Consider the following 26570-nt stretch of genomic DNA (forward strand, 5'->3'; position numbering starts at 1 on the left):
ATCAAGGTAGTTAGTGGAGTGGAAAGAAAGGTAGTGGTTGGATGGGGTGGGTGATTTTAGAGTGGGAGTAGCAAGGGCATAGCCAGCATGTTTTTAGGTGCGCTTTAGTAAAGTTTTGAAGTGGGTGCATGATGGTATGGAGGTAATTGTGGGTGGGAGGGAGTTCCATAATTTGGCTATGGTGCAAGAGAATAGTGCTTCACCAGCAGAGTTCACATGTAAAGGTGTCAGAAGAATGGTAGGCCCTTTTCAAAACAGGAAAGGGGCTAGCAACAATAGGAACAAGTTTACTTGGAAAAGCTGGTAGAGAAAGAAAGGAAAAAGAGTAAGGAAGACAGATACAATGAAGTGGAGGTAAAGGTTAGGGAGTAAGGGTAAGGTATAGAAAGGTGAAAGCATAGAGGGGTAGTGAGTCAGGGACTAGAGAGCCAGAGAGAGCTAACTGGTTAAGTATTGTAGGGTTATAAAACTGGGTAGTAGAGAAGTCAATCTGGGATGGAGCAAGGACATAGCCAGTGCATGGTAAGATACTCTTGAGACTTTTTTTGAATTGAGTTACCGAGGGTTCTAGGGTTAGGTCAGCTGGAAGTGAGTTCCAGGTTTTTCCAGCAAAAACAGTGAGTCTCCGGCTGAGTTGTTAGTTTTGAGTGTGTGAACCAGCAGTTTGTTGGATGATCGTAGTGAGCTGGAGTTAGTGTAGGAATTAATAAGGTTTTTAAGTCCAGGAGTTTTTTCATGTTGGTTGAGGACTTTGTGTGCTACTATGAGCTGATTATACTGAAGTAAGTTGGGGAATTCTAGCCACACTAGTAGATTAAGGTTTTGGCAGTGATGTGTGTGATATGCGAAGCCAGTAGCAAATCCGGCAGTGTGGTTGTAACAGCTTGAAAGTTTGCTTAGTTCAGATTTGTTCAAGTTGGTTAGAACAGGGGAGGCATACAGAATGGTTGAGAGTAGGTGAGTGCGGTTAAAGGCAGTCCTTGCTAACAGCGTTAGCAAGGGTTTATTTCTATATTTGTTTGTTTGTGTCTTTCGGCTTTTCCCGGTTAGGGGTCACCACAGCGGAACTCTGGTCCGCTAATGATTGGCAGTAGATTTTTATGTACTGGCTTGCCAGGCCTATCGCACAACCTTCAATGAAGGAACGCCCATTCACACATGTCGCTACACAGAAGACTCTCTAACTGAGAATCGAACGGGCAACATCTAACTGTGAGGCGACAATGCTACCGCAGCACCACCACCGCAATAAGGGTTTATTTCTATATAATTTTTTATTAATAGCTTTGATAGTTTGGTTGACATGCATATCAAATTTGAGGTTGTTATCTACAAGTACCCTTAAGAGTTTGGTATGAACATCAGGGGTAATAATGGTGCCATTGTTAGAACTTATAGTAAAGGAGAGTGGGGCAGATCTACAAGTGGAGGAGAAGAGTGCTAGTTTAGTTTTGTTAGAGTTCAAAATCAGGTGACGGTTAGAGATTGTTATTATCTTTGCCAGTGTAGACTGAGTCATGGCTGAAAAGGGTCCTGGGACCAGTTCACTTTCCTGGTTACCAAAGTATAAATAAATATGAAACAGAAAAAAAGAGGGGTGAATATGATAGAAATAATTAAGGAGCTAGTATAGCACATTTTAATTCTGCACCATTCATAAGACAGAAAAGAAAACTTTCCACTAAAGGCATTGGAAAGTAGTAGACAGGCTTACTTTGGAGTCCTACTACTTATCATGATGCACCAAGGTTCATTTACTGCAGTGATAATTTTCATACCTCAGCATGAGTGTGTGGGGGAAGGTATTTCAATTCTTTTAGAGGTACAAATAATCCCTTTGCAAAAGTCATCTATTTTCCTACTTTGTTTTGCTGGAAGTAGCTAACAGCTATTAATTGTATAGAACAAGCTCTCTGACAGACATATAAATGAGGCTCAGTCATGGAACCATAGAATTATCACTGTTACAGAAAGTGTGTTTAGATGACAGTGCTTCACAGTCCTGCCATTTTATCTTAATGGCATGAGAAAGCAACGCCACTTCCTTATGTCTACCATGGCTGATGCAAAGAGGACTTGAAATGTATTCTGGGAAGAAGGAATGAAAGCAAGAAAACAAGATCACATTACCACAGCAGGCTGCATCATCTGCCATTTTGAAGGAAACACATTAAAATTGTAAAAGAAGCTTTTGGACTGATTTTGAGACATTAAAATAGTTCAGAAAACAAAGATACAATGAAAAAACATGTTTTTTTTTTAGTTCTAAGTTGGAGTTTTCCTTTAAATGTATATTATAAAATATTCATGGCAATCTATGCCTCCAGAATAAAACCATTTCTTCCAGTGTTGATAAACAATGATCAGACTTGATTTATAATGAACAGGAACACCTATAGTAATATCAAGAGAATACTATCAATAATTGATTATACTTATAATCCAAAAAAGAACTACATTTGGTTAGTCTGGATATCAATACTGCATTTGATTCAGTTAACTGGGAGCACTTACTATTAGTTCTGGAGGAATGTAATTTTTCAAACAATTTCTTACAATTAATCAAACTTTTCTATTAAAACTTCTTGGTATACATTAGGATAGGCTAATATACTTCCCAATCAATCATAATTACTAAAGGTACTAAACAGGGTTGTCCCTTGTCCACAATGCGTTTTGCTCTAGTTATGGAACCTTTTGCAAATTACATATGATAAAATAAAAAAAAAATCAAAGGCGTTCTAATAAATAATGATGTAATCCCCAGAATACAATTATTTTGTAGATGACATCCTATTAACTTTGGTTGCAACTCTTCTCTTGTTGCAGTATTCTAAGCAATATAAACATTCCAGAAGAAATTGGGACTCAGTTTTAACCAAAACAAGACTAAAATACTACCTGTTAATTATAAAATTAATGAAATAAATAACAAATTACATAAATACATTGTGAAAGATGGTAAAATCACTAACTTAGGGACAAACTTGTCTGATGATATTAAAGATATAACGACCCTTAATTACAATAACAACTTAAATTCCACAAAGCAAACACTTAATAAATGGATTTTTTTTTTCACTTTGGAAGAGAGACTCTCCTTAATTAAAATTATTATCCTTCTTAAAATTCTACAGTCTTTATACCTCACACTCCCAAAAAATATGAGTATAATTCTGTTTCTGAGATTTTTATGGTTTCCTAATAAGCCTAGATTGACTTTAACCCATCACATTAGAGATTGGACATTGGGTGGTATTGTTCTTCCAGATTTATAATTATATTCCTTATCCTCAATTCTTAAGACAATAATTTCTTGGTTAAATAAAAATTATAATGCCAATTGGGAATATATTCAGAGTGGTATTTGGTGTAAATGCAATAATGTAATAAAATCATATCATACTAAAATAGCTACTAATAAATTTCATTGGTTAGTAAGACTATTTTATAGAAAACAAAAACAAAACAGTTAAATCTTATTATATTAATACGATAATAACCTCCTTTAAAAAATTCATTTTCAGGAACCCTGAATATAAAGTATGCAGTTTCTTTGTATTTCCAATTGCTTACACTCAAAATAGTATTAATACATTTAATTTAACAACAATGACTGCATCAAAAATCTGTTATACTTGTATCAATTACTAGAAAATAGGAAGTTACAAAGTGTTGAATATATCATTAATAAGTCTGAGTTAAGCAAAGACATGTGGTTAGAAATTCAAAATTGTAGACAGTTAGTTGAACACAAGATAAATGCAACCAATAGTTAGAAATTATTTTCCCTCATTCATTAACTCATTATTCAAATGCGCCAGAATATAACTGGAAAGGGACTTCTATCTAAAATAGATAAGGTACTTAGGAAATCAGCAATATGTCACAGAGAAAGCTATTGGGATTATTTTAGACATGTTAATAATATCTCCCCAAGAGAAGACAATAAAAAAACTGATACTCTAACCTTCAAAACAAACTACTTCATCACTAAGGTAGAGGATATTCTCCTGTAAGTTCTTACATAGAAACTTTATCACATTACATAAAGCTGAATTGATGTTTAATAAAAACATAGGATGCTGGAGATGTAGTCTAAATATTAAAGCTTACTGGCGGCATATGTTTTATGACTATATAAAACTTAAAACATATTGGGATAATATGGATTTTCTCTTACAGTCTGTTTTTAATGATACATTTATGCTGAGCAAATCTCTTATTTTACTTACTACACCTATTTTCACTTATCTCACAAAAATAAAATACCCTCTTTTATGAAGTATCTCAACATTAGCAAGAAAAGTCTTCACCAAGAACTGGAAGAATCAGAGTACTCCTACTGTGAAGGAATTTGTACACTTGGGAACTAAAGTCTGTCATCTTGAACTTATGACGATTAAGACAAGAACATCTATAATCACTTCTTCTTATAATATATGTTTGAAATTCAAAGAACTGTTGGATAACATACTTTAATAATTAACTAATAACTACTCTTATTATGTTTCTTTTTCTGTTTAAAAAGCTTTGTTTTATAGTAGACACTATTGTAAATAGTTATTTTAGTTGTTGTTTATTACTGTTCTTTTAGATGTGTATATTTGTTTTATAATATTTCTAATATTAATGTTTTGTTAAGATTTTCAATAAAAACAACTGAGGAAAAAAGAAATATCCACTACTAGCTGCAGAGTGTGCCTGATTACCAGGAGATGGGGATGGGCACCCACATATCATGCAGAGTGCCCTAACTGACAGGGGAGGGAGATGGGGATGGACACACACATGTCATGCAGAGTGCCCTGATCAACAGGGGATGGGAACCCACATGCCATGCAGAGTTCCCTGATCACCAGAAAAAATGGGGATAAACACCCATATGCCATGCAGAGTGCCCTGGTCACAAGGGGATGGGCACCCACATGCCACACAGAGTGCCATGATCACCAGGGGATGGGAATGGATACCCACATGCCATAAAGAGTGCCCTGATCACCAGGGGATGGAGATGGGCACCCACATGCCATGCAGAGTGCCCTAATTGACAGGGGATGGAGATGGACACCTACATGCCATGGAGAGTGCCCTGATCACCAGGGGATGGGGATGGGCACCCACATGCCATGCAGAGTGCCCTGATCAACAGGGAATGGGGATAAACATACATATGCCATGCACAGTGCCCTGGTCACAAGGGGATGGGGATGGGCACCCACATGCCATGCAGAGTGCCCTGATAACCTGGGGTGGGCACCCACATGCTATGCAGAGTGCCATGATCACCAGGGGATGGGGATGGGAATGGATACCCACATACCATAAAGAGTGCTCTGATCACCAAGGGATGGAGATGGGCACCCACATGCCATGCAGAGGGCCCTGATCACCAGGGGATGGGGATGGGCACCCACATGCCATAAAGAGTGCCCTGATCACCAAGGGATGGGGATGAGCACCCGCATGCCATGCAGAGTACCCTGATCAAAAGCTAATTGTGATGGGCACCCACATGCCATGGAGGTTGCTGGTACTGTGTCTTTTCTAGTACTTTACTCTAGCTTTTCCTCAGGCAGGCTAGCAGCCATAATGCAGTTGATGTGCATACTTGATGACCAGGTATCTTGCAGGAATAAGGTCTTAACAGAAGGCCCCCCAAGATGAATGTCCCAGATCCTGTGCCACATTTCTCCGGGCCCCATTTGGATGGAACTTACAGCTATTGCTGTAGAAGGAATTCATATGTGAGATATTATGTCTTGTTGCTTAGCTGACAGTGAAGCTGACTAGAGGTCAGGTGGAATGTCACTCTTCAAAGGCTTCCAACTTAAAACAGAATCCAGATAACATAAAGATATTGCTGCTCAATGCTAGGGACCTCAACTAAAACTGCACTCCCTAAAGGCACTGCTTAGTCTGGAATGCACTGATACATGCATTGTCACAGAGACATAGTTCAAGATGAATCAAGAGCACCCCATCAGTGCAGGGTATCAATATTTACTAGGCATTCAGGCCCAAGACACTAGACAAAAGCACTAGAGATGGTGGTATCTCTATATTCTTAAAACAAACTCTTGCCTCCAGGCTTATAAGGCAGGATAACAACCTGGAACTCCTCCACATTGAACTTACCATTAACCTTATCACATTGTAGCTAATTACAGGGCTCCGTCTATGCCTCCCTTGGCAGACTGCCTCCCACAAGACTAGTATGAAATTCCTACGTATTTGGCCAAACAATATTCTCCTAAGGGACTTCAACTACCACTTCCCCATCAACCAGGTGACTTATACATCCCCCAACATGTATCTGCAGACATTTATGGACTTCATAAATACAGACTCTGTGGGCCACTTAAGTCTCCTCCATAAGCAATATACTTAGGCTACTGCAGCAGTGATCAATATGAAGAACATCACTGCTATTATGGGCACAGGTAACAAATCAAGCTGTATACTGGCCAGCCTGAAACAGGACTCATCAAACCCTGTAAACAGGCTATTCAATATTAAACTTCAAATAGGTTTCATGTTGAAAGAATGGAAGACGACAACAGTAATCCCGCTGCACAAAGGTGGGAATGTTAATGGATCTGAGTATTTATAGATCCATAGGTCTAAACAGTCACATCTGTAAGGCTATGGAGATGATCATAATGGAGACAATAAATAAGGACATAGACAACCTACAAACTCTTGACCCAAGGCAGTCAAGTTTTGTCAAGGGCAGATCCTTCCTGCTTAACCTGGTTGGCTTCTTTGAAAAGTTTACTGATGCAATGGATGAGGGAAAATTACTACACACTACAAAAAGTACAGTTGTGTACACCTACCATAAATGTAGATGTTCGAGTGTCTTCACTGTTGCAGTCATAACTGTAGGGTGCTCCTGCTGGCAGGCAGCCCGAGGTCGGCCAGAATCCCAAAGTCTGGGTCCGGCGTCGGCTGTATAAGCTAGTACCCTGACGTCAGTACGCTTTGGTACATAGCCCTCAGCCGACGCCATCTTCTCCAGCCTTTCTTGCCCCAGATGTCAGAAGTCCCCAACAAATCAAAAATGAATCCAACAAGGAAACACAAATACACCACAAAAAAGGAAAAGAGAGAAAAACAGAGGGGATAGGAGGGAGGGAAACCCCGACTGCAACAGTGAAGACACTCGAGCATCTACATTTATGGTAGGTGTACACAACTGTACTATGTTCTTCGTGTTTCACTGTTGCAGTCATAACTGTAGGGTGGAATCCCAAAGCAGTGTAAAAGGGGAGGAGGCTTTAGATAGAAGAAGGGGAGGCAAGAATACCCTGCAAGACAGCAGAGGCAAAGCCAGCCCTGGACTTAGAAAACAGGGGGAGATTGTAGTGCTTGGAAAAAGTATGCACAGAACTCCAAGCGGCAGCTTCCAAGATATCCTTGGTAGGGACTCCTCTGAGGAAAGCTGTAGAAGTGGCAGCTGCTCTAGTAGAATGACTTCTAATGGTACCTGGAAACTGTTTCCCATGATGAGTGTAACAAAATCTGATTCCATAAGCAATCCATTTGGAAATAGTTTGTTTAGAAATAGGTTTTCCAAGAGAACTGGAGGCAAAAGAAACAAACGATTGATTAGACTTTCTGAACTCTTTAGTCTTGTCCAGGTAAAATCGTAACTGTCTGTGCACATCTAATGAATGCAAAATCCTTTCCCCTTTATTTTGAGGATTTGGAAAGAAAGTAGGAAGGTGAATTGTCTGATTTAAAGCCACTTTCGAAATCACCTTAGGCATGAAAGTAGGATTGGTCCTCAAGGATACTCTGTCCTGATGGAAAATAAGGTATGGTTCCACAGCCATGAGAGCTTGCAACTCTGAGACCCTTCTGGCAGAGGTCAAAGCTAATAAAAGAACAGTCTTCCAGGATAAAAACTTAATATCTGAAGATGCAGCAGGCTCAAAAGGAGGCAAAGTAAGTTTTTCTAAAACATAATTAAGATCCCAGGCAGGGACAGGAGGGGTCCTGGGAGGCCGCAAATTTTTAGCCCCTCTCAAGAACTGCTTCACCAAAGGATGAGAAAAAACAGGAGGATCAGAACTGAAATGCGCAGAGATAGCAGAAGCATGAATCTTAATGGAAGAAAAGGAAAGTCCTTTAGATAAAAGTTCCGAAAGGTAAAGCAAAATAGAAGAGAGATCAGGTACCTGAGGATCCGAGCCTCGGTCCTGCATCCAAATACAAAACCTCTTCCATTTAGAGGCATATGATTTCCTAGTGCTAGGCCGTCTAGCTTCCAAAAGAACATCCAAAACTTGTTTGGGAAGACTAGAGGAAATCAAATTCCTTTGAAGAGCCAAGCTGCCAGGCAAAGGGTCTTGAGGTTGGAATGTAGTAACTGACCCTGATGCAGGGACAAAAGCGAAGGGTTCAGTGGGAGAATCCAAGGAGGCCCCAAGAACAGGAGCTTTAAAGTTGGATACCAAAACTGTCGAGGCCAATTTGGAGCAATCAAGATGAGGAACTTGGGCTTGTCCTGTTTTATCTTCAGTAATACCCGAGGCAGTAGAGGAAGAGGAGGAAGGCATATGCTGAAAGGCTTCTCCAGCTGAAGGACAGGGCATCCACTCTCCAAGCTGTTTTGTGGAAGGACCTGGTGCAAAAGCGAGGCAGCTGATGACTGAGATGGGATGCAAACAGATCTATCTGGGGACATCCCCAAACTGCAGTAATCCTGTTGAATAAGTTGGTGTCTAGCATCCATTCGTGAGGATCTGAAATGTTTCTGCTCAGGCTGTCTGCTAAGAGATTCTGTTTCCCTGGAATGAATTGAGCCTGGAGATGTAGATTCAAATTTAGAGCTGTGTCCCATAAAGCCATAGCTAGTCTGCAAAGGGGTATGAATGAGAACCCCTGCTTGTTGATGTACCACATGACCGTGGTGTTGTCTGTGCGAATTAGCAGAGGCCCTGGTTGTAAAAGGTTCTTGAAGGCTAGAAGGGCATTTTGAACTGCCAACATTTCCTTCAGATTGATGTGCCAGTGAAGATGGTCCTTTGTCCAGGTTCCCTGCTGGCAATTGTCTTGAAAGTGTGCTCCCCAAGCATAATCCGAGGCGTCCGTGGTTAGGATTTGAGTAGGTTGAGGAAGACGAAAAGGTTTTCCTTCGTTTAAAGTGCATGCCCTGGACCACCAGAGGAACTCCCTCTGAAGGCAGGGGATCAGAGGAATCAGAATATCCAGATCGTGGTAATGCTGTGACCATACACGTTTCAGATACCATTGAAGCTTTCTCATGTGAAGCCTTGCGTTTGGAATCAACAGAATGCAGAAAGCCATGTAGCCCAGAGCCTGCAGGAATTTCCTTGCAGTGAGCTGAGATAGAGTTGCTAAGGTGTTGAAAGTAGAAGCCAGCTGAGTTTGTTTTTCTGGAGTGAGGAAGGCCCTTTGTAAGGTTGTATTTAAGAGGGCTCCCAAGAATACCATTTGTTGAGAAGGGATCAAATGTGACTTTTTTATGTTCACTGAGAATCCCAGTAGGAGGAGAAGACATTGAACAAAGTCCAGATGTTGAAGCAGAAGATCTTTGCTGTCTGCCTGAATAAGGTTGTCATCCAAATAGGGGTAAATCTGGATCCCCTGAAGTCTGCAGTAAGCCACTACTGGTGCCAGGCACTTGGTGAAGACTCTGGGCGCAGTAGATAAACCAAAGGGCAGAACAGAGAATTGAAAGTGCCTCGAACCTGCCTTGAACCTGAGGAATTTCCTGCGTTCTTGCCTGATGGGAATATGTAAATAGGCTTCCTTTAAGTCCAATGTCACCATCCAGGCGTCCTGAGAGAGCATTGGAATTAGTTGCTGCAGAGTAAGCATCTTGAATTTTGGAATTTCCAAAAAGGTGTTTAACACAGAAAGGTCCAGAATAGGTCTCCATGAGTTTTGTTTTCTGGGAACCAGAAACAGTCTTGAATAAAAACTTTTCCCATCTCCGAGAGTGGAACAGGCTCTATGGCTCTCATGGCCAGAAGAGCATCCACTTGAGTTAAGGCCTCTGACCATTGATGTTTTGGCAGATCTGGCCAACCGTGAGCCCTTGGCAAAGTGTGAAAGTGGAATTTGTAACCTTTTAAAATCACGTCCAATACCCATCTGTCCTGGGTAATATGAGTCCAATTTCTGTAAAAAAGAGACAGTTTTCCTCCGAGAGGGCCATCCAGGTGAAGGGGTCCTGAAGCCCAACCGAGAGAGTCATTGAGTTTGCTTTCTTTGAGATTGGGATCTGTCTTCTCCCCTTCTAGGTGAAGAAGCAGTCCATTGTCTAGATCTGTAAGAGGCCTGGCCTTGACCATGACCTCTGGAGCGCCTATATCTTCCCCTTTGAGGCCTGTCAGACGTGGGAAAGGACCAATTTTTAGAGGGCCAATTCCTGGAAAATCTAGGAGGCTGAACTTGCAAGAAATCTTTTACAGTCTGCATAGACTTTGCCTTTTCTTCCATCTTTTTAATAACTTCCTCAGCCTTGGATCCAAAAAGAACATCATGTTGAACAGGGGCATCTAATAACTTAGCCTTAACCTGTTCAGGTAAACTTTGTTCACGAAGCCAGGCATGTCTCCTAATAACAGTACCAGAGGCTGCAGCCCTGCAAGAAGCATCCAAAGCATCAAAACCACAATGTAAGCTATGCTTGTTCACTTGTTCAGTAGCATGCAAAACATCCTGAAGTTCCTTATCCTCTGCACAAGCAGGAAGGGAAGCAAGCTTTTGCTTTAAAACAGACAAAAGAAATTGCTGATATTTAAACATATGAAACTGGCAATTTAAAGCCCTTACAGACAGGGTAGCAGAAGTATATACCTTTTTCCCCACCTGTCTAAAGCACGAGAATCCTTCTCAGAGGGAATAGGATTTTTAGAAGTAGCAACCTTAGCAGCCTTAGAGCCCTGAGAAATAGTTTCAGGATCCAGAAGGGTTTTAAATAAAAATAAATGAGAGTCAGGAACCCTATAAAATCTATCAGGCTTAGAAGGAGCAGGAGGCATGGAATCAGGATTCAAATTAGCCTCAGAAAAAGCATCATCTACAATGTCCAAAACAGGAGGGATAGCTAAAGGCCTATGCTGAGGAAGAAGAAGAAATTCTCTAAGCCTCTTCTTGGAAGCAGAATACTCCTATCCTTCCCAATGAAAATGTTCCCTCATCTCATGCAAGGTTTCCCCAAAAGAAAAATCCTCAGGCGGAGAGGCCGAGGGTAAAGAGTCCTCAGCATCCGAATCCTCATAAGGAGGAAATGAATAGTCCTGATCTGAGGAACAAACAGAAGATACAGAAGCCTGGTCAGAGGAATCCAGAGTAACATCCTGTCGAGGCCTTTTCTCAGGAGGGGGGTGAGAACCCCTAATCATTGTAAGCAAATCTTCAGCCATCCTCAATAATTGCTTTTGTGTCCTGGGAGTGGATTCAGAAGCAGCTTGAGCTGGAACTTTAGACTTAACAGGAGTCTTTGTCTTTGCCTTTGAAATAGTGATGTGAGTAGGCCTGAAAACCCCCTCAGAAGCCGGTACCTGCACAGCGGTTCCGGACCCATCTGAAGGAGCGACGTCCGAAGGTCCTGCAGCAGTTAAAATAGTGGGCCTTGATGGCTCCCCATGGGAGTCCGTATCGGCCATCGGTTCAGAAGTGGCGGATGACAGGGGCTGCAAAAGCGCCTCACTGACGACAGCCGAACCGGACGCTGGCTCCAGCTGCAACGAGTCCTGTTTGGACCTCAGAGGCCTGTCTTTGTCTTTGCGCTTCTTTTGAACTCCGGTAGTGTCCGACGACATTCTATAATTGAAGCGTCTGCCAAAATAATTTAAAGCCCAATCGTACCTGCACTTGATAGTACGAGAGTTGAACCTGGCACAGAACCGACAACAAGAAACGTCGTGGTCAGAGCCTAAGCAAGGTAGACAGTAAGAGTGGAAATCTTTATGAGGTATTTGTTTCCCACACGCTATACAATTATTAACTTTTTCTGACATCGGAGGAACAAGAAAAAGATTCCAACGGGTACTTAGCTTTGAGAAGAGAAGTAAGAACTTCGGACCGACAACAACCAAATACGCTGTTCGAAAATCGCCAACCAACGACTTGCGAGCTGCTTTCCACCGCACGGCAAGAAAGACTGGAGAAGATGGCGTCGGCTGAGGGCTATGTACCAAAGCGTACTGACATCAGGGTACTAGCTTATACAGCCGACGCCGGACCCAGACTTTGGGATTCTGGCCAACCTCGGGCTGCCTGCCGGCAGGAGCACCCTACAGTTATGACTGCAACAGTGAAACACGAAGAACATCTAGACCTTGCAAAGGTGTTCAACACCATCCCACACTCAGGTACTGTTGATAAATATTAATCTCTATGTAACTCCCTGAAAGTAAACTGGCTCAGAAATAGAACTTAGAAAATTAGGATGGGGGAACTCTACCTCTTCCAGAAATATCTGTCACTAGATGTATACCCCAGAGTTCAGTCCTTGGGTCCACTCCTCTTTGGCATTTACTTCTCAGAGGTCAAAGCTAATGTTGAGGGTTTATGGCTGATCAAGTTTTCATATGACTGTAAACTTGGTGACATAAAAACTCTCCAGAGGATACCAAATCCTCAAAGGAGGCCTTTCCCAAACAAGTAATTGGTGTCATAAACATGGACTAAAAACTAAATGTCCAAAAATAGTCTCCTTCGGCAAGCATGACGTCTGCTATAACTACTACATCAACAAAACATCCATGTCCTTTGATCACCATGTATCTTCTATTGAAAGAAAGTGTTCTTTTCATTACATAGCCTGTTTGCAAGCGTATGGCATCTAGGTCCAGGGATGTGATCATTCCACTGTATTTGGAATTTATTAAGTCGACAATAACCCTTTAAATATGTACCTGTCCAAACACTTAATACAACTTGAATGATCACACCGCTTTCTCACCAAGAAAATCAAGTGATTAAATCATAAAATCTACACTGACTGTCTCAAAGTTTTTTCCCTCTTCTCAGTATCAATACAAGCTACAGGGGGGCAATCTCTGCCTCATACACACAGCCTCAACAGACCCTATCCTCTCAGATCTACTGTACATCCACAAGTCCAATTGTGGCTTGAACACCAACAGCTCTTAATCTGTTCTGCAAAATAAATATAATATATTGGCGGGACAGATATGTATCACAAAGAATATCACTACTTTGGAATACTTTTCATCTCCATATATAACATAATATTTCCCTTATTCTATTAAATGTAATCTGGACAAATGGATTGGAAACCACAAATTACCCCCTGTCTTAGCACCCTTGTCCCTTATGGATAGGGGTAACATGTAAATATTGTGCCCGGCTATGGGTTATTTGTACTTACATTACAAGGCTTAAAGTTGAATAGGTTTGCACAGCAAGTCTTCTAAAGTTTTTCATGGAACAATAATTTGATAAATACCAATGAACCTAAATATCCCAACACTGCAGCTTGGTTCACCACGGCAGCAACTAATCTAACCAATGAGTAGATTTCTCTACCCTTCATCCTTTAGTAATAGGTTAGTCATACTATACTCTGTGATACTGCATAGCATATGGAAGTACGTGTGACTTGCTACAGTGCCATCTAGACGTCTGCCTATGGAGAACCTTTAGAAGACCATTACTGTATGGATGTGCATGTCACTCCTAACTGTTAACTACGTTGTGTAGCCATGTGTGCTTTGCATATGCGTCCAATGTGCTCTGTTTTAACTAATGCTGTGCTGTATGTTTGTGCACACATGTGCTACCTGTGCATCTTAAAAGCCTGTGTATGTGTAAATGTGGACATGTTGAACATGGTGATACATTCCTGCACATCTTACTTTGTTTTTTTTTTTTCTTCTGGATATTCTTTGCAGAAATCAGGATTCATGCATGTAGTTTTCTTATACTATGCAGCACATTAATTGTACTTATCTGTGAAATTACTATTATATTGTTACTTCTAGTCATGTACCTGTCATACCTGTCATTATGTTTCTGACACTGTAAGATTTGAGGTTCTTCATTTTGAATATTAATTTTCAGCTAAGCTCTTTCATGTGCTTCCATTCTTGTAATTTCCATTCAATAATACTTGCTAATGTTTGATGTACCTTTGTGTCATTTACATAATAGCTGTCTTCTTTCTCTCCTTCTACTCTCCTTTTCCAGAGCCTACTGAAAATTTGCCTGCCAGTGTTTAGTACAAAAGCTTTAGTAATGCATGCAATACTGCCAGACACTGTTTTACAACATGGACTACACTATGCTTTGCTTTAAGGAAGTGTGTTGTTTGTCCTGGTTGTGCTTCGCAGTTACATTTTATTGTCTCTATCCACTCTTTCTTCTACTTGCAAGCCCCTCTGTGCAACACAGCTTTCCTATGAAGCGTAATCCTATTGCTTTAGTATTTCTAATGTTCATGAGCTCCCAGCTATAGTATTATACTGGGGAAACATACATATTGAAGATCAAATGTGCAATACATGCTTGATTGTAGATAATTGTGCCAGATGCTAATTCTGCAAACTGACTGCCATGTGGGACTGCTTGAAAAGTGATATCACAGAACTCTGAGTGATGCGATTTATATGCTAACATCAGAACTGTGGTGTCTTAGAAAATTCACTTTATTCCAATGTACAGCATTCTCAGAATCAATATATGTAAATAGAAGTGTAGGGGCACAATTCCCCCCCCCCCCAAGTTGTGTGTGCAGGGTGACACTTCTAAAGTGCAAGAGCAAGATTAGAGTTTTGATGCTTGGCTTATTATTTACAGTTATTTAGTTTTACGCATCAGTCAAAGCTGAATTGTATTTTTGTCATGGAACCTGCATTCATTTTCCCTACATTCCACAGTTTTGTGATCATTATATTTAACTAAGAGATGTAGAAGGTAGCGGCATGAAAGGTAAAGCCCTCCACAGAAAAAATTAGACACTGTGAGTTCACAGAAACTGATACCCCATCTCACAATATGGAGATTCTTGAAGCTGCTCTTTATGAGACCAGCCTGTATCTGTTAAAATGAATTCAGAAATATACTGCTATGCTTCTGCAACCATGTTCTCTTTACATATCTGATCTGCAGAGAAACTGGCATTACTGTTTTGTATAAAACAATTAGTTATTTAATGAGCTAAATCATAAAAGAGTTAAGGAAGTGCACAAATGCTTTATCTAATAATGGAATGTAAGATACCATGTTTTTTTGGAATGATGGATGGAGTCGCTGATGAATAGAAACTGTTTCTCTGTACCATATTTTAGTTTTGCTAATTTTAATTTTGTTTATTCTTGGAGTGGTTGATGTTTTTAACTGCAAAGTCCATTCCTTATATGTAACAATTACTCCTTGTTTGTTGGGCATTGTGATCTTCTTGTATGCCTCAAAGGCATTACCAAACCATAATATTTAACACAGTCTTTAAAAGCAAAGGAAAATATTCTAGCGGTAGAAAATTACAACTGTGGACTAGATAAAGAAACAGAAAAAGAAGCAGTTGTTTAAAAGACTTACCTGACAGCCTTCTACATGAGCTGTAGCACTTTTCAGCAGGCTTCTGAAAATGGGAGTCAGAACCCCTCGTCTCACTTTTATCAAATCATCCACTGAGAAAAGATGTAGCTCTTCAGTCATATGGTTAGAAACTTGCTCAAACAGATGTAATACACTGTGAATACAGAACCAACAAAACACTGCAATTACAGTAGACCTATTAAGTCCTACACTTGGCACAGTGTGTTTTGAAAAACTATGAAGAAAAGATATAGCAAAACACTGCATTTTTTCATACATTCTTACATTGTTATTCTTCTAATAAACAAAGCTTCATTCACGTTATAATGTATGCTTTAAACATAACACACACACACACACACACACACACACACATATATATATATATATATATATATACATATGGATCTAGGACTATTGAAAGAAAGTTCAATAGTCCGAATCCACAACAACAGAACACACTTTAATGAAAGCGCTTTCACCGAAAAAGTGCTTTCGTTAAAGTCTGTTTAAAAAAAAAAAAAAAAAAAAAAAACAATAAATCTTTTATACAGGGGGGCAAGCCCCCCTGTGCCCCCCACACCCCCCTACTTCTTTTATATTCTCACTCCGAGGTCCACTACAGTGGGGAAAAGGGAATTAACCAGCATACATAACAGAAAGTCATTTCAGTGTCCCATTACTTGGCTATTTCTCCACAGTTGCCATAAACACTGTTTAAAATTCTCAGTGTGCATACTGTTTTCTGCTTTACTTCTACAATGATTACAGATATGTGGATTTAATTTAAAACCTAATTCAAATTTTACATCACAAACACTGATATACATTGGTTAAAGCTAAACAATGCAATAGAGTCTCACAATGAAAACAGACTTGGCATTGAAACTTCTGTGTGTTTGAAACTCACATTCACTGAAACAGCATTGAAACCCACATTCAAAGAAAATGCATCTGTCCAGTGGTGGATTACATTTACCTTTGTGCTGTTTTCAAAGGATAGGGCCCTTCCGAACATTTTAAGACCATGCAAAAATTCTTTAATTCACCATCTTGATTGTATAACTAAATTTTAATATACAATAATTAAATAATATCCCTTGTATAATACAGCACCACTTGGTAGAGCATTTTAAATGTATAATTTTGCAAATTTTTCCAGTAAGCGATGAAATAAAACATATGAACCAATAAATGACAAAACTGCCAATTGAGAACATTTCAAACATAAAAGGCCACTCAAACTGCTTTCATTACAATCCACCAATATCAGTCAATATGTACAATCTCTGCAGAAGTAAAAGTTATCTGAATAATTCTACCTTAAAAAGATCTGTAACTAATGAAAAGGTTGCTGCTAGCAAAAAACTTTGTATTTCACTGTTACATCTGGCTGATTGGCTGATAAATGTACTGTGCATGATTTATTAACCTGTTTCCAAACTAAGTTATGGCACTGTGATGTGGTAACTGTTGAAGCACTCTCAAACTGTAGCAGTAGCATCTATTCTCCTGCTTTATCCACACTATCCTCAGATTTGTATCTTTTACACCCTCCTATCTCCTCATTACTTCCTTTGGCCTGTCTTTGTCTCATTCTACTAGCTTCATCCTCTCTTTTTTTTCTCTCTCTCTCTTCAGAGCACACTCAAGCAAATCTGCAGTCTGCAGCTACCACTCTATCTATACAGTGTAAGAAGGAATCAGTACTGCAAAACTAAACAAGGATACACATTTTGAGCCTCAAGAGCAGGGTCAGTCCACCCAAGCATTCTACTTGTATTTTTTATGAGTGAAGCTATTACATTAGCAGTATTTCTTAGTAGTTCACAGCGTGCTAATAAAACTGACTGTTGTAGCCTTGTGTCCCGTCCCCCCCAGCTAGTGCAGTAATCCTAACTGTCCAATAGACAGAATACATTTAATTAAATCCCTGTGACTAAATTAACCATCAAGCAGCCCTCTCAGTGCTTTCTGCCTTAGTTTGTATCACTTGAAGGCCCAACTGTTTATTTGCATCTCTATGCATTCCCCTTCACTGCTAATGTATCTCTCTACTCTAATCTGTGCACAAACTGGTTACTAATAAGCAAGTCAAAGTGAAGACAAACTCCCAACCTTAATAAAGTTTGCTGTCTCTTCTCTCCTTCACTTTACAGGTAGTTTGAATTCTTACTTACCCACTCTGAGGCCTTTACCGATAGTTTTCCATTGACTGCCTCTCTGGTTTCTTTGCATTCCACTTGGTTTACACCCCTTGTGCTATCTCCCTCCCCCAATACTAAGTCTATATTAGAATCCTGCTAAACATGGAGCCATCTTTAAATTTCTAGTCTCCCAACAGGACACAGTTGCTCTTCACCAATTGCATTCTGTTTCCTGGTAACCATTAGACCTCAGGAATTTGTTTAAAGTGTTCAGATTTGTAAATACTTACTTTTTACTCTTATCTTGGTGGGCTCTGCCCCGAGCATGGAGCCATTTTTACATTTTTAGTCACAGACCTGGACACAAGTGCTCTTCAGCAATTGCATTCTGCTTGCTGGTAAGCCATTAGACTTCAGGAATTTGTTTAAAGTGTTCTGATTTGTAAAGTAATACTTACTTTTTACTCTTGTCTTGGTGGGCTCTGCACCGAGCATGGAACCATCTTTAAATTTCTAGTCTCCCACCAGGACTCAAGTGCTCTTTAGCAATTGCATTCTGCTTGCTGGTAAGCCATTAGACCTCAGGAATTTGTTCATAGTGTTCAGATTTGTAAAGTAATACTTACTTTTTACTCTTGTCTTGGTGGGCTCTGCCCCAAGCATGGAGCCATCTTTAAATTTCTAGTATCCAACCAGGGCACAAGTGCTCTTCAGCAATTGCATTCTGATTGCTGGTAAGCCATTAGACTTCTGGAATTTGTTTAAAGTGTTCAGATTTGTAAAGTAATACTTACTTTTTACTCTTGTCTTGATGGGCTCTGCCCCGAGCATGGAGCCATCGTTAAATTTCTAGTCTCCCATCAGGACTCAAGTGCTCTTCAACAATTGCATTCTGCTTGCTGGTAAATCATTAGACCTCAGGAATTTGTTTAAAGTTTTCATATTTGTAAAGTAATACTTACTTTTTACTCTTGTCTTGGTGGGCTCTGCCCCGAGCATGGAGCCATCTTTAAATTTTTAGTATCCCACCAAGACACAAGTGCTCTTCAACAATTGCATTCTGCTGGCTGGTAAGCGATTAGACCTCAGGAATTTGTTTAAGGTGCTCAGATTTGTAAAGTAATACTTATTTTTACTCTTGTCTTTGTGGGCTCTGCCCGGGGCATGGAGTCATCTTTAAATTTCTAGTCTCCCATCAGGACTCAAGTGCTCTTCAGCAATTGCATTCTGCTTGCTGGTAAATCATTAGACCTCAGGAATTTGTTTAAAGTTTTCAAATTTGTAAAGTAATACTTACTTTTTACTCTTGTCTTGGTGGGCTCTGCCCCGAGCATGGAGCCATCTTTAAATTTTTAGTATCCCACCAAGACACAAGTGCTCTTCAACAATTGCATTCTGCTGGCTGGTAAGCCATTAGACCTCAGGAATTTGTTTAAGGTGCTCAGATTTGTAAAGTAATACTTATTTTTACTCTTGTCTTGGTGGGCTCTGCCCCGAGCATGGAGCCATCTTTAAATTTCTAGTCTCCCACCAGGACACAAGTGCTCTTCAGTAATTGCATTCTGCTTGCTGGTAAGCCATTAGACCTCAGGAAATTGTTTAAAGTGTTCAGATTTGTAAAGTAATACTTACTTTTTACTCTTGTCTTGGTGGGCTCTGCCCCGGGCATGGCGCCATCTTTAAATTTCTAGTATCCCACCAGGACACAAGTGCTCTTCAGCAATTGCATTCTACTTGCTGGTAAGCCATTAGACCTCAGGAATTTGTTTAAAGTGTTCAGATTTGTAAATTAATACTTTTTACTCTTGTCTTGGTGGGCACTGCCCCGAGCATGGAGCCATCTTCAAATTTCTAGTCTCCCACCAGGACACAAGTGCTCTTCAGCAATTGCATTCTACTTGCTGGTAAGCCATTAGACCTCAGGAATTTGTTTAAAGTATTCAGATTTGTAAAGTAATACTTACTTTTTACTCTTGTCTTGGTGGGTTCTGCCCCGAGCATGGAGCCATCTTTAAAGTTCTAGTCTCCCACCAGGACAGAAGTGCTATTCAGCAATTGCATTCTGCTTGCTGGTAAGCCATTAGACGTCAGGATTTTGTTTAAAGTGTTCAGATTTGTAAAGTAATACTTACTTTTTACTCTTGTCTTGGTGGGCTCTGCCCCGAGCATGGTGCCATCTTTAAATTTCTAGTATCCCACCAGGACACAAGTGCTCTACAGCAATTGCATTCTGCTTGCTGGTAAGCCATTAGACCTCAGGAATTTGTTTAAAGTGTTCAGATTTGTAAATTAAAACTTTTTACTCTTGTCTTGGTGGGCACTGCCCCAAGCATGGAGCCATCTTTAAATTTCTAGTCTCCCACCAGGACACAAGTGCTCTTCAGTAATTGCATTCTGCTTGCTGGTAAGCCATTAGACCTCAGGAATTTGTTTAAAGTGATCAGATTTGTAAAGTAATACTTACTTTTTACTATTGTCTTGGTGGGCTCTGCCCCGAGCATGGAGCCATCTTTAAATTTCTAGTCTCCCACCAGGACACAGGTGCTCTTCAGCAATTGCATTCTGCTTGCTGGTAAGCCATTAGACTTCAGGAATTTGTTTAAAGTGTTCAGATTTGTACAGTAATACTTACTTTTTACTCTTGTCTTGTTGGGCTCTGCCCCGAGCATGGAGCCATCTTCAAATTTCTAGTCTCCCACCAGGACAGAAGTGCTATTCAGCAATTGCATTCTGCTTGCTGGTAAGCCATTAGACCTCAGGAATTTGTTTAAAGTGTTCAGATTTGTAAAGTAATACTTACTTTTTCCTCTTGTCTTGGTGGGCTCTGCCCCAAGCGTGGAGCCATCTTTAAATTTCTAGTATCCCACGAGGACACAAGTGCTCTTCAGCAATTGCATTCTGCTTGCTGGTAAGCCATTAGACCTTAGGAATTTGTTTAAAGTGTTCAGATTTGTAAATTAATACTTTTTACTCTTGTCTTGGTGGGCACTGCCCCGAGCATGGAGCCATCTTTAAATTTCTAGTCTCCCACCGGGACACAACTGCTCTTCAGCAATTGCAATGTTCTTGCTGGTAAGTCATTAGACCTCAGGAATTTGTTTAAAGTGTTCAGATTTGTAAAGTAATATTTACTTTTTACTCTTGTGTTGGTGGGCTCTGCCCCGAGCATGGAGCCATCTTTAAATTTCTAGTATCCCACCAAGACACAAGTGCTCTTCAGCAATTGCATTCTGCTTGCTGGTAAGCCATTAGACCTCAGGAATTTGTTTAAGGTGTTCAGATTTATAAAGTAATACTTATATTTACTCTTGTCTTGGTGGGCTCTGCCCCGAGCATGGAGCCATCTTTAAATTTCTAGTCTCCCACCAGGACACAAGTTCTCTTCAGCAATTGCATTCTGCTTGCTGGTAAGCCATTAGACCTCAGGAATTTGTTTAAGGTGTTCAGATTTGTAAAGTAATACTTATTTTTACTCTTGTCTTGGTGGGCTCTGCCCCGAGCATGGAGCCATCTTTAAATTTCTAGTCTCCCACCACGACAATAGTTCTCTTCAGCAATTGCATTCTGGTTGCTGGTAAGCCATTAGACCTCAGGAATTTGTTTAAAGTGATCAGATTTGTGAAGTAATACTTACTTTTTACTCTTGTCTTGGTGGTCTCTGCCCCGAGCATGGAGCCATCTTTAAATTTCTAGTCTCCCACCAGGACACAAGTGCTCTTCAGCAATTGCATTCTGCTTGCTGGTAAGCCATTAGAGTTCAGGAATTTGTTTAAAGTGTTCAGATTTGTACAGTAATACTTACTTTTTACTCTTGTCTTGGTGGGCTCTGTCCGAGCATGGAGCCATCTTTAAATTTCTAGTCTCCCACCAGGACACAACTGCTCTTCAGCAATTGCATTCTGCTTGCTGGTAAGCCATTAGACCTCAGGAATTTGTTTAAAGTGTTCAGATTTGTAAAGTAATACTTACTTTTTTACTCTTGTCTTGGTGGGCTGTGCCCCGAGCATGGAGCCATCTTTAAATTTCTAGTCTCCCACCAGGACACAAATGCTCTTCAGCAATTGTATTCTGCTTGCTGGTAAGGCATTAGACCTCAGGAATTTGTTTAAAGTGTTCAGATTTGTAAAGTAATACTTACTTTTTACTCTTGTCTTGGTGGGCTCTGCCCCGAGCATGGAGCCATCTTTAAATTTCTAGTCTCCCACCAGGACAGAAGTGCTATTCAGCAATTGCATTCTACTTGCTGGTAAGCCATTAGACATCAGGAATTTGTTTAAAGTGTTCAGATTTGTAAATTAATACTTTTTACTCTTGTCTTGGTGGGCACTGCACCGAGCATGGAGCCATCTTTAAATTTCTAGTCTCCCACCAGGACACAAGTGCTCTTCAACAATTGCATTCTGCTTGCTGGTAAGCCATTATACCTCAGGAATTTGTTTAAAGTGTTCAGATTTGTAAAGTAATACTTACTTTTTACTTTTGTCTTGGTGGGCTCTGCCCCGAGCATGGAGCCATCTTTAAATTTCTAGTCTCCCACCAGGACAGAAGTGCTATTCAGCAATTGCATTCTGCTTATTGGTAAGCCATTAGACCTCAGGAATTTGTTTAAAGTGTTCAGATTTGTAAAGTAATACTTACTTTTTACTCTTGTCTTGGTGGGCTCTGCCCCGAGCATGGAACTATCTTTAAATTTCTAGTCTCCCACCGGGACACAAGTGCTCTTCAGCAATTGCATTCTACTTGCTGGTAAGCCATTAGACTTCAGGAATTTGTTTAAAGTGTTCAGATTTGTAAATAAATACTTTTTACTTTTGTCTTGGTGGGCACTGCCCCGAGCATGGAGCCATCTTTAAATTTCTAGTATCCCACCAGGACACAAGTGCTCTACAGCAATTGCATTCTGCTTGCTGGTAAGCCATTAGACCTCAGGAATTTGTTTAAAGTGTTCAGATTTGTAAATTAAAACTTTTTACTCTTGTCTTGGTGGGCACTGCCCCAAGCATGGAGCCATCTTTAAATTTCTAGTCTCCCACCAGGACACAAGTGCTCTTCAGTAATTGCATTCTGCTTGCTGGTAAGCCATTAGACCTCAGGAATTTGTTTAAAGTGATCAGATTTGTAAAGTAATACTTACTTTTTACTATTGTCTTGGTGGGCTCTGCCCCGAGCATGGAGCCATCTTTAAATTTCTAGTCTCCCACCAGGACACAGGTGCTCTTCAGCAATTGCATTCTGCTTGCTGGTAAGCCATTAGACTTCAGGAATTTGTTTAAAGTGTTCAGATTTGTACAGTAATACTTACTTTTTACTCTTGTCTTGTTGGGCTCTGCCCCGAGCATGGAGCCATCTTTAAATTTCTAGTCTCCCACCAGGACAGAAGTGCTATTCAGCAATTGCATTCTGCTTGCTGGTAAGCCATTAGACCTCAGGAATTTGTTTAAAGTGTTCAGATTTGTAAAGTAATACTTACTTTTTCCTCTTGTCTTGGTGGGCTCTGCCCCAAGCGTGGAGCCATCTTTAAATTTCTAGTATCCCACGAGGACACAAGTGCTCTTCAGCAATTGCATTCTGCTTGCTGGTAAGCCATTAGACCTTAGGAATTTGTTTAAAGTGTTCAGATTTGTAAATTAATACTTTTTACTCTTGTCTTGGTGGGCACCGCCCCGAGCATGGAGCCATCTTTAAATTTCTAGTCTCCCACCGGGACACAACTGCTCTTCAGCAATTGCATTGTTCTTGCTGGTAAGCCATTAGACCTCAGGAATTTGTTTAAAGTGTTCAGATTTGTAAAGTAATATTTACTTTTTACTCTTGTGTTGGTGGGCTCTGCCCCGAGCATGGAGCCATCTTTAAATTTCTAGTATCCCACCAAGACACAAGTGCTCTTCAGCAATTGCATTCTGCTTGCTGGTAAGCCATTAGACCTCAGGAATTTGTTTAAGGTGTTCAGATTTGTAAAGTAATACTTATATTTACTCTTGTCTTGGTGGGCTCTGCCCCGAGCATGGAGCCATCTTTAAATTTCTAGTCTCCCACCAGGACACAAGTTCTCTTCAGCAATTGCATTCTGCTTGCTGGTAAGCCATTAGACCTCAGGAATTTGTTTAAGGTGTTCAGATTTGTAAAGTAATACTTATTTTTACTCTTGTCTTGGTGGGCTCTGCCCCGAGCATGGAGCCATCTTTAAATTTCTAGTCTCCCACCACGACAATAGTTCTCTTCAGCAATTGCATTCTGGTTGCTGGTAAGCCATTAGACCTCAGGAATTTGTTTAAAGTGATCAGATTTGTGAAGTAATACTTACTTTTTACTCTTGTCTTGGTGGTCTCTGCCCCGAGCATGGAGCCATCTTTAAATTTCTAGTCTCCCACCAGGACACAAGTGCTCTTCAGCAATTGCATTCTGCTTGCTGGTAAGCCATTAGAGTTCAGGAATTTGTTTAAAGTGTTCAGATTTGTACAGTAATACTTACTTTTTACTCTTGTCTTGGTGGGCTCTGTCCCGAGCATGGAGCCATCTTTAAATTTCTAGTCTCCCACCAGGACACAACTGCTCTTCAGCAATTGCATTCTGCTTGCTGGTAAGCCATTAGACCTCAGGAATTTGTTTAAAATGTTCAGATTTGTAAAGTAATACTTACTTTTTTACTCTTGTCTTGGTGGGCTGTGCCCCGAGCATGGAGCCATCTTTAAATTTCTAGTCTCCCACCAGGACACAAATGCTCTTCAGCAATTGTATTCTGCTTGCTGGTAAGCCATTAGACCTCAGGAATTTGTTTAAAGTGTTCAGATTTGTAAAGTAATACTTACTTTTTACTCTTGTCTTGGTGGGCTCTGCCCCGAGCATGGAGCCATCTTTAAATTTCTAGTCTCAAACCAGGACAGAAGTGCTATTCAGCAATTGCATTCTACTTGCTGGTAAGCCATTAGACATCAGGAATTTGTTTAAAGTGCTCAGATTTGTAAATTAATACTTTTTACTCCTGTCTTGGTGGGTACTGCACCGAGCATGGAGCCATCTTTAAATTTCTAGTCTCCCACCAGGACACAAGTGCTCTTCAACAATTGCATTCTGCTTGCTGGTAAGCCATTATACCTCAGGAATTTGTTTAAAGTGTTCAGATTTGTAAAGTAATACTTACTTTTTACTTTTGTCTTGGTGGGCTCTGCCCCGAGCATGGAGCCATCTTTAAATTTCTAGTCTCCCACCAGGACAGAAGTGCTATTCAGCAATTGCATTCTGCTTATTGGTAAGCCATTAGACCTCAGGAATTTGTTTAAAGTGTTCAGATTTGTAAAGTAATACTTACTTTTTACTCTTGTCTTGGTGGGCTCTGCCCCGAGCATGGAACTATCTTTAAATTTTTAGTATCCCACCAGGACACAAGTGTTCTTCAGCAATTGCATTCTGCTTGCTGGTAAGCCATTAGACCTCAGGAATTTGTTTAAAGTGTTCAGATTTGTAAATTAATACTTTTTACTTTTGTCTTGGTGGGCACTGCCCCGAGCATGGAGCCATCTTTAAATTTCTAGTCTCCCACCGGGACACAAGTGCTCTTCAGCAATTGCATTCTACTTGCTGGTAAGCCATTAGACTTCAGGAATTTGTTTAAAGTGTTCAGATTTGTAAAGTAATACTTACTTTTTACTCTTGTCTTGGTGGGCTCTGCCCCGAGCATGGAGCCATCGTTAAATTTCTAGTCTCCCACCAGGACACAAGTGCTCCTCAGCAATTGCATTCTGCTTGCTGGTAAGCCATTAGACCTCAGGAATTTGTTTAAAGTGTTCAGATTTATAAAGTAATACTTACTTTTTACTCTTGTCTTGGTGGGCTCTGCCCCGCTCTGTTTGCCCTCGCTAAAGCTCGGGTTCTCTCCGCTCCCCTGCCCTGCCCCCTATTCCCTCCCGCCCCCACTATCTCTACATTTATAGTAATCACAGTCACACCCACAGCTCACCCTCACATCACCTCCACCAATCACAGCTCCTCAAGTCAGATCACATTATACCACACCAATTTGCTCCACAAAAATACTCCCAATCACTCTTATTCCCATTAGGCATTTTTTATATCACCCACACTACTTACCCATCCAGATATAGTGCAACCCTATAATTCCTATTCAGACCCCCACCTAGTACCATCTTAAACTTTATAACCATGACTATCACACAACTGTCTGTCTTCTCATAATTCTTTATAACACCACAAGTTATCACTCTGGCAATATCCCTAAACTTAGTATCACAACACTACATTATGCACTCTCATATACAGACACCACATATTATAATAATATCTGTCCACAATTGTTCAAGAACTACATAACGGACCAATTCAGAACTAAACACATATGCTCTCATTCCTACTCCAAAAAAAAAACACAATACTTTCTCACACTCCTCACCAAACTCCAACATCTGTATCACCATTTTAACACCAGACTCACCATAATAGGGGATATCCACCCCAACCCAGGCCCAAATCCATCCTGTCCAATACAAACTGCCCCAACACAAATGTCAGAACATAACACTCCCACTATCTTCATCCCAGGGCAAATCAACAACAGCAGCAAAACCAACCATCGTTTAATGCTAAATAATTAATATTAGAAGTATCAAAAATATAATACCTGAACTCCCGGCCACAATAGCACACTACTCCCCAGGCATAGTTGCTTTAACAGAAACCTGGCTAAATAAAAACATAGCTAACTCAGAAGTTCTCCCTACCAGATACAATATCATTAGACAAGACAGACCACTTCGCAAAGGGGGTGGAACTGCCTTACTGTATAAGTCCAACTTAACTGTACATCAATTACTAGACTCCGTGTCCGCCCAAAACCGCGTAACCCAAAAGCGCGCATCCATAACC

At 40.4% G+C, this 26570-nt stretch overlaps 1 protein-coding gene across 2 annotated transcripts in view; it reads right to left on the minus strand.

Moving 5' to 3' along the window:
• The window catches only part of RUBCNL (rubicon like autophagy enhancer), a 1197353-nt gene that overhangs the window by 82610 nt on the left and 1088173 nt on the right, over window positions 1–26570 (minus strand). For both annotated transcript variants that reach the window (XM_044071584.1, XM_044071583.1), the window contains exon 13: window positions 15544–15697. In XM_044071584.1, the coding sequence (XP_043927519.1) occupies window positions 15544–15697 (154 nt within the window). The remainder of the gene's footprint in view (window positions 1–15543; window positions 15698–26570) is intronic.

The sequence above is a fragment of the Protopterus annectens genome, chromosome 5.part0, assembly GCF_019279795.1.
Source record: "Protopterus annectens isolate FY-2018-M chromosome 5.part0, PAN1.0, whole genome shotgun sequence".
NCBI lineage: Eukaryota > Metazoa > Chordata > Ceratodontiformes > Protopteridae > Protopterus > Protopterus annectens.